The following is a 9205-nucleotide window of genomic DNA, read 5'->3' as shown; positions in this document are numbered from 1 at the left end:
TATATTGCAGCAGATCCCTGCAAATCCATCCCTCTCGAATCTTGAATTTGTATATATATTTTGATATAAAAAAGTGATGTTTAAAATAGAAAATTGAGTATTTTATTTTTTAATGAAACGATGGTTAGATAAAATGTTAATCTAAAAATATATTAATAAAAATAAATAAATAATATTATTGAATTGAACGAAGAAAAATAAATAAAGAATTAAAATTAAAGAATAAAATTGATTAATCGTACGTTGACATGAAATCAAATGAGTAGAAGTAGAATTTTGTTGGGGCATGTATGAACAGTTTCTTTAAGACAAATTTGTCATCTCATCGGTGCTTTGAGTAATGTTGGATGTCGATCTCTCAGGATACAATAACAAACAATCACAACAGTAGACACGACTGCAAAGATCAGTTGAACATAATCTTACATTTCTCTATCATCGGGAAGAATTAATTTGAAAGAATTTTTTAGGTGTTTTACTATTTTAAAATTCTAAAGTTGTAAGTTGTACTAATTACTTCTCAACTAACCTTTTAATAAATAGTATAATTCTTACTTTTTTTTTTAAGTTGCAAGTTGTAAGAATAAAATTGAAGGAATTTTTTTAGCATTGTGTTGATCCTTTCTTTTAATGTTTAATTCTTACCTACTTCATTGTTATCATAAAAATATATACATATCTGCTATACATTAAAAGCTTGTATAATATATATATAATCAGAAAATATATGTTTATATGTATGTGACATGAGTATTTTTTCTAATAGTTTGGATTGATTATATAAAATATATATTTATTTATACTTTATAAATGTAATTGTTCAAACTCAAATATTCTAAAAATATATATTATCTTCTACGACTGAAACAATATATATAATCACATTCCCTTTCATTTCTAACCTTAACATTATGAAATATATATCATCATATATATAATGAGTAGTCATAATCATAATCACAAGCGCATGCAGTCCAAATGCAATTTCAAACGTTACAAATACAATACAAACAGTGCAACTAATTCATTATTACAAGGCACCTATTGGTGAGATGTTTATGTTTTATTATCAAGGCAAGTACTTGCGAAAGAGGTTCTCAAACTTGCTCATTTCCTTGCTGGGTAGCGACACCAAGACATTGACACCATTGTTGTCATCAATATCAGGGAATAACAATATAATGTCCTTCCTTTGGAACACCACAGGGCAACTATACCTTGGCCTCCCCCATGGATAATCCACCTCGTCAAACCCTAGTTTCCACCATGAAGACACCAGAAACTCCCCGTCCGGGAAACCTTGGTAAATCTCCCCCCAGTCTATCGCTGACCTCGCGTACTCGTCCGTCATTCGGTTCGCACCCTCTGTCACCAGCTCTACCAATTTTGCAAACGGGGCTTCTTCTATATCCTTGCACTTGGCCCTCGCGTAAGCGGTTAACACCGCATTCCCGGTGTACGATCTCGGCAATGGTGGGATTAGCCTAGGTCTTATGTTAACAGCGTATAGCAACGTGGAAACCCTACCAGGGTCCGGTTTGTCCCATGATAAGGCTTTGCAATGCCATATAAGCGCCGTCACCACATTGAACCCGGTGATCCTTGCGTCGCCGTGTGCTCCGCCAGAGGGTTTGGCCTTCTCCTTTAAGTTGGTTATGTCATCGGAGGTGAGCCGGAAAACTTTGAAGTCTAGAGCTTCGGAAGAGGGATCAATGACGGGAGGGTTTGAGTCATGGAACTTGGCCAACTCGAGGTGGGGAAAGCTGACACACGGCGGAGATCGAGCGGCGAGGAGTTGGCGGTCATTGCATGGGGTCACAGCGAGGGGTTTGCCGGCAGCCAAGGCAGCCAGGTTGTCTAAGAAGATTTTGAAGCTTAATCCATCAAAAGTCACATGGCTAGTAATTAGGCCCATTGCAAAGCCACCACATTTAAATGATGTCACCTGTCAAGGGAAACTGATTGTTAGGGGTGCACATTCCCATATCATATATTATTTTATCTGAAAGATATCTAAAACTTTAAATCATTAAAATTATAAATTTACATTCGATTTTTAAAAAAAATCAGATTATTAAAATTTTAAATTGATACGAGAATCCAAAACTAAAATTTAATTTTACAAAATTTTAAATCAGATTATTATTATATTGTATTGTATTGCATTGTCACACACAATAAACAATTAAAAATTTTATTTTCTCGGCTAGAGTTTTAGTAGGTTATTCACATATTAGGCTACAGATGGCTAAACTCTAAACGTTCAATTTTTATTGGATTTTTAAATAATCTGAAATTAAAATCTAGTAGATATCTATCTGACCCAATTTTTCTTTTCTTGAATATCCGATTTAAATTATTATAAAATTTAAAAATAAATTATATATTCAAAATTTTAGATTGAATCAATGTATTAACCGATCATATCGATCTAATTCAAAACAATTCACATTTCTATTGTTTGTTAGTCTGTACGGTCCATTTTATTAATATTTCAAATATATATGTATATTACTATCCCTATTTTAATTGTTTTATTAGATTAAAATTATTTTTAATTAGAATTATAATCATAACAAAAGGAGATGAGAATGACGATTAATGTAAATTATAGGTGACCGTGTTTATAGTTGGAAACTTTAATTAATACTTGAAATGGAATATGCAAAGGATGTGGTATGCAGCCGATAAGAGCAGTATACTTTATTACTTAGGTTTACACCATAAATAATTAATGTGGACCATTTGTATGAATGTAATGGACCCATTCTTTTAAATACTCATTTAAAATTAAAATAAAAAAATAATATGACCTCTTTTTTAAAAAAATTAAAAGTAAAATAATGAAATTAAACCTAAAAAAATAAAATTAAGTAATATATAAACATTATATATCGATCAACTCCTCGATTATCATGTGAACAATCATTTTTAATAATTGCATCAGAAAAATCACTTTTAATAATTAATAAAATTAAAATATATAAATATTTTAAAAAGTATAATTAAGAAAATAAATAAAAAGAGGTTTTGTTACCTGGACAATACAAAGTGGTTGATTCTCTTGCTCCAAGCAATCCACGCTCTTACAAACCAGTTGGCCAAATGCTGGATTAGGGTAAACCAAGTCTCCGATATCGTCCAACGCGTAATCACTTGAAGCCACCGCGAAACCGATTCCGGCCGAGTTACAGTCGATCTCTAGTCGACCCGTCTCGGGGTTCGACCTCAACCTTCCGGCCAGGAAGTCGTATGGCACGAGTAACTCGGACAACGTGCGTTTCAGCATGTCGGCCACCGCGTGGGGCGGGAGGTCACTGTGGGAGGGGAAGAAATGGACGGTTTCGACTGGGAAATTGAGCACTCTGTCTATGTTTGATAAGAACATGGATTTTCTGTGGGATTTTTCGGGTGGAAATACAAGGGAAACGTCTTTGACAGTGATGTTGAGGTCTTGGATAAGTGTTGGAGGATCGTTGAAGATGGTGCACATTGCTTACCTTTCTTTTCTTTTTTGGGTGTTTTAGAACAAATCTGTGCTTATTTTTTGACTATGCTGTGTGTTTGAAGAAATGCATTGCTATATAATATATGTGAATCTACCCTGATATATAGCGAGAGACGTTTATTGTCCGGGAGAAACTACGTATTAGTCACCCACCTATTCTAGTGGTTCTATTTTGATCACACATTTATTTTATTTTTCAAAATCATACTTAATGTTACGTTTTGATTTCATTTTAGTCACTCTCTGTTAAAAAATAAACATAATTGTTGATGTGATAAATTTTTTTAAGGAAAAATTCAATGATGGCGTGGCATGACCTTATGGTGACACACCAATATCACTGTTAATTTTTTAACGATGGGTGATAAAAATAGTCAGGTGACCAAAATGAAATTGCAAGAATGTGTGGGTAGCTAAATACGTAGTATACCCTATTGTTTATTGTATATATAAATAGGGTTAAATACACGATTGGCTCCTAAAGTTGTTTATTTTTCTCATTTTAGTACTTCAACTTTTTTTAATCTTTTTCATATCTAAAGTAATAAATTGTTACCGCCATTAGTCCATAGTATTTAACCCTATTTATATACAATAAACAATTTTTAAATATGTATTTGTTGTATACAATTTATGCAACATAAAAATTTATGAAAACAACAACGGTAACAATTTTCAACAATATATAAACTCAAGATGAAATGAACTGATAAAAATACTTCAGATAACATAAACAATTATTTTCAAGACAAAATTCCAATAAAAATGCAATCAAATTCAAAAGATAGAACAAAATTCTGAAAATTTTCAATTTTAAAAGTCTAAAAATTTCATAAATGTATAAATATAATAAACATTATGTGAAGAACATTGAAGAGTATGGATAAGGGAAAGCATAAAACTATAAAATAATCATCTAATTTCATGGGGGACAACTACATGATTATTAGAGGGTCAACAAACACAATCAATTATGAAACCAATACCTATGCCAAAAATTGATTGCTACAATATCTGTTTTTGTACATCCACCCCTCTATTTGTGTCTCTCTATTTCTCCACCTTTTTTTTCTTTTTCTTTTTTGAGGTCTTTGACAACCAATAATTTCCTTTTAAATTCATCTAATAAATCAAACCCTCTAACCCTTAATTTAATATAATTTAGTCCATATTAATAATGTAAATAACCTATCCTCATTTTAACCCATGATACTTCTCTCTTAAATATTTGAGTTGTACACTAACATGTTATGCAATACATCTGTCAATGGAATTAAATTTATAATGAAAATTGATTGAATACATAATATAATATATAAAATTTGATTTTGTATAGATGTATATATTTATATATGGGATATAATTTAATTATACAATATAAATTTCTTTCAGTTTTACATAGATTTAGGATCGTTAGATGAGTGAAAATAAATGGATGAGATTAACATAAAGGAATTAGAAGATATTCACTAGGGAAAAAGTTAAGGAGTTTACTTAAGTCATCTATTCTCTATCATCCAACAATCCTAAATTTATGTAAAACTAAAAAGGTTTTATATCGTATAAAATTTAGACTCATCTCAAAGAATGATAACTTTTTACAGCTGTTGGAGTAAAATTAAGAGGGCGGTTGGATTTGATGTCATGTGAGTCACCTCTTTCATTGCAATGGTAGATTAATTTTGTAGCAATTTGAGGAAAAGAAGTAGCTGGGGCACTAAAACGAGGGAAAGTGAAAAGTAAGGACTATAAAACAAAAGTCACTGAGTTAGTTGTGCAAAAGATATATATGGCAAAGTTGTGTGTGTTAGCTATACAAACTTATAATCTTAAGGAAAATTAGACTTACATTCTTAACAAAGACAAAATTTCTTTAATATTTTGGGTTCAAACATTGTGTATACGTGAGAGTACAAGTATTCATTATCAAAGATTTATGAATTTTTAAACATATACTATTTTATATCCACTTTGTATTAATAAAAAAAATAAAAGTAAAAAGAGCTTTAATTGCTAATTGAAATAACGAATGAGTCCCTCCTCTTCTACAACGAACCAAATTCATACACAACCGAAAACTTTTAATGCTTTTAGACAGACAGTTTCAGTGTATCATGTTTTCCGCTTCACATTTATTGTTCTTTGTATGTATTTGATATTATGGTAATTGAGAGAATCGGTTCGAGTGGTCCTTGGAAATTCAAACACATTAGACGACCATGTTATAATAGACCTAATCCAAATGTTAATACGAGAAGTAAGGATTCATGATGTGATATCGGAGCAGAAAGTTTATCAATTGAGCTTAACAACAATAACCACCAAACAACTTCTGTTAGTACTAAACCTCCTGAGCAACTACCATGACAAATTTAAACCTTTGACTTTTTAACATTCATTATACTTTCTAACTCTTCGGTGAAAAAATTAGACACTATACAAAGATACCAAATTAAGACTTTGACGCAACTCCTGGAAACGAGCTGAGCCTGAGATCAGTGGTTTTGTGAAGACATTCACAACAGCTAACTAACTATTTTTTCCCAAACAAAATGCACATCTAAGTCTACATGTTTAATTTTGACATGTAGAACTACGTTGGCTGTCATGGTAACAGTGCTGGTGTTGTCACAACATATAATTGATGCCTAAGATAAGGTCACACCCATGTCTGCTAGAATTGCCTTAACCTAAAGTACTTCTGACGTCGCATCAGTTAAACTCTGATATTCAACCTCAGTTGTGCATCTATAAACAGACTGTTACTTCCTAAGGCTTCATGACAACAAGTGCTGCCCTATAAAAGACAGTATCTTAAAATAAAGCATTGATCATCTCGATCACGTCCCTAATCTGCATCCGTGAATGCCTTAGTTGGAGTTGTCCTTACTGAGGTGCTTTGATACCATATTGAAAAACATAAAATCATTTAACTAACCCATATAAATAAGAGTGAACAAGAACAATCAAAATGAGGGTAGAGTAAGATGAGAGAGATGCATGCACTCCATTTTGAACCAGATTCAACGTTACCGGCTATAGCTATTAGTAGATTTAAAGTTAAGCGAGAATAGAAAGATAAGCATGTAGGCTTTAAGATGATTTGACTCCGTCAATCAAATGACCTTTATATAGCCCCTATTTGATTCAGTGGATCAGCACTGAAAGTTTGACCCAAAGCGGATCAACCGGACTTAACAACAATAACGGATTTTCTCTTTTTTCCCATCTTTCATTATTTTCTCTCAACCTAATCAATCTTAATTCAGAAAAATCCACCAAATCACTCAAGATTTATCCTTTTTAGAATTTCCCATTTTAAATCTCAACAATTTATGTTTCTAAATTCATGTTTTAATCCAATTCTTCAAATTCCTAGTTTTAATCTTCAAAGGCAATCTCATTTTTTCTAACTATTTTCTAATTCATTTCAACATTTAGAATGGGTTTGTAAGTTCTAAATCAACATGTCATATTTTTAAATCTAAACTTTCATGAAACTAGAGCCCCAATGGTGTTTTTTAGAAAAAAGAATAGTAGAATTATTGATTTTAAGATGATTTTGACTTGTATTTATGTTAGAAAAGATTTTTATATGTTTAAATTTGTGTAATTTAGATTTGCATAAGTCAAGGTCTTTCTAATATAGAAAAGCTTATTTTCTTTAGTTTTTGAAAGTTCAAGATTTAACCTTTTGACTAGTGATGTTAGAATCATTTTTCATAGGTATTGCATGATGGTTTAAATATTTAAAACGAAGATAGATCACAAGTATTTGGAAATTGAATTCTTGATTATATAGTTAAATTTCAGTTATTAGAGAAATAGAGAAAAAAAAAGTTTAAAATACAAGGTACTCTGTTTTAATGATGATAAACATGTGCTAATGATGATGTTTAACCTTGTTTACAAGAATCGAAGGTGGCCAGAGCTCATACAGCGAAAGGTAGAAGAAATGACATTCTCGATTAGGCGACAATAAATGCGATAAGTTTTGATTTATGACTAAAAACATTTACGTTAGAGGGTGAAATTATAAAATTACAGGGATAAAAACATATTATCAAATTTTATATATAAAAGAAAAAGTTTTAAATATATAATAATTCAATTTTTTTAAAGGGACAACGGCACCAAACCGTCTTCTTGAACAATCCCTGAATAAGATAAGATGTACATTGATTGTGTTTTACATGCCCTATGCAATACGATGTGATACATTTATAAGATATGTTTTATAAGATGTGTAAGATATGGAACACGAAAATGTTCACAAATATAAGATATGGCATATGAGATGTACATTAGAATATGATATGGAATATGAGTTGTATATGAGAATAATATTACTATGATATATGATGAATGAAAAACATGGAATGTGGTTATGTCAAAAAGAGAGAGAGAGAGAGAATGAAATGTGATTTATGATAATGTGTAATGTGTAAATTTACTGATTTTATACACATAATTGTATATGACACAATACTAGCTCTTTGAGCTTTATAATGGCACATGCAAGTGAAATAAAGTGTGAATATGACATGCACTTGAAAGTTTAAAAGAAAGTGAACGTGAAATATATGTGACATGAACATGATAGTAATGTGAGAATGGTAAATACGAACAAAGATTCCTACATAAAATGGTAAATAGATATAAGAAATTGGATATATTAACGTTGTGGTCCTCTTAAAATTATTGAATATAAATGACACGTCATGAGATTTGATTACTCATACATGTTTATTGTATTTAGACGTCAAAACCTTGGGCTATGACGGAGAGAAAAAAGAATAATGAGCTAATGCTACATTCATGGGACATGTTTGATGTTTTGGAGATTGTTAGTATCATGCGACACTTTGATAGAGACATGGTCGACTCTTCGAGTCAATAGTAAGGCAATATAAAGAGATTCTTTTATCTAATATATGTGTGTATTTCATAAGTAACAAGAAGCCAATATATTAAGAACGAAAAACTTGATTTATATTGAAGTGCTATAAGAGCACAACTAACTTACCTTATTGGTTAAAGGAATTGTTGTTGTTTTTGAAGGTCATGGGTTCGAGCACCAGCGACTACAAGAGTAATTGAACGTCCATTATCAAATGATTGAGATTAATTAAAACATATACTACTTTGAAATTACATTAGCTTAATAAAAATAATAATAATGTAAATGATGAAGTGAAGTAACAAAGTTGATACAGGTGCATTAACATGATCATGCTAAAGTAACTGTTCATAATTGTGAGGTAAATATGTGGAATAAATGAAAACGTGCTAAAGTAATTGTTGTAATTGACATACAAATGTGACTTATAGTGCTTTTAGTTAAAGAAAGCATGAACATGTTATGATAATGTTAGTATATGTGTAACATCTTAAAAATTGGTCCAGTATTTTTCTGATGTTCCATTATTTAAAAATATTTTTTAAGATTAAATTATTAATATGAATATTTGAAATGAATCTAATAAAAAATTTAGTTCAAATTGAATATGAACTAATTTAAAAATTAAAATATTTATTTTGAAAATATATTTTAATTATCAATTTATTTATTTATATTTATATTTTATTTATATATTATACCGATTGAGCTAATTGCCGTACCATCTACGGTGCATATGTTAGGGTATTCCAAATAATTGTGGCTTGCACCGAATTATTTGTTGCATTAATTCACGA

The 9205-nt window shown here is 30.6% G+C and overlaps 1 protein-coding gene across 1 annotated transcript; it reads right to left on the bottom strand.

Annotated features, from left to right (window-relative positions):
* Positions 1–1022: 1022 nt before the first annotated feature.
* LOC120133811 (fatty alcohol:caffeoyl-CoA acyltransferase-like) lies at positions 1023–3511 on the bottom strand. The gene is made up of 2 exons (XM_039150331.1): positions 3038–3511; positions 1023–1945 (listed from the first exon to the last, which is right to left on the bottom strand). The coding sequence occupies exons 1-2, from the start codon at positions 3491–3493 to the stop codon at positions 1070–1072; spliced, it is 1332 nt and encodes a 443-aa protein (XP_039006262.1). The 5' UTR covers positions 3494–3511; the 3' UTR covers positions 1023–1069.
* Positions 3512–9205: the final 5694 nt, after the last annotated feature.

This window comes from Hibiscus syriacus, unplaced genomic scaffold (assembly GCF_006381635.1).
Source record: "Hibiscus syriacus cultivar Baekdansim isolate YM2019G1 unplaced genomic scaffold, ASM638163v2 tig00110596_pilon, whole genome shotgun sequence".
Classification (NCBI taxonomy): domain Eukaryota; kingdom Viridiplantae; phylum Streptophyta; class Magnoliopsida; order Malvales; family Malvaceae; genus Hibiscus; species Hibiscus syriacus.
Note: the sequence above shows the minus strand (reverse complement) of the source record. Positions and strands in the feature narration are given on the sequence as shown.

Bases quoted from the DNA above. Each gene is read 5' to 3' on its own strand.
- LOC120133811 (XM_039150331.1), bottom strand. From the start codon at position 3,493: ATGTGCACCATCTTCAACGATCCTCCAACACTTATCCAAGACCTCAAC. The intron at 1,946-3,037 runs GTAACAAAACCT...TTCCCTTGACAG, and splicing joins AACCACTTTGTATTGTCCAG to GTGACATCATTTAAATGTGG.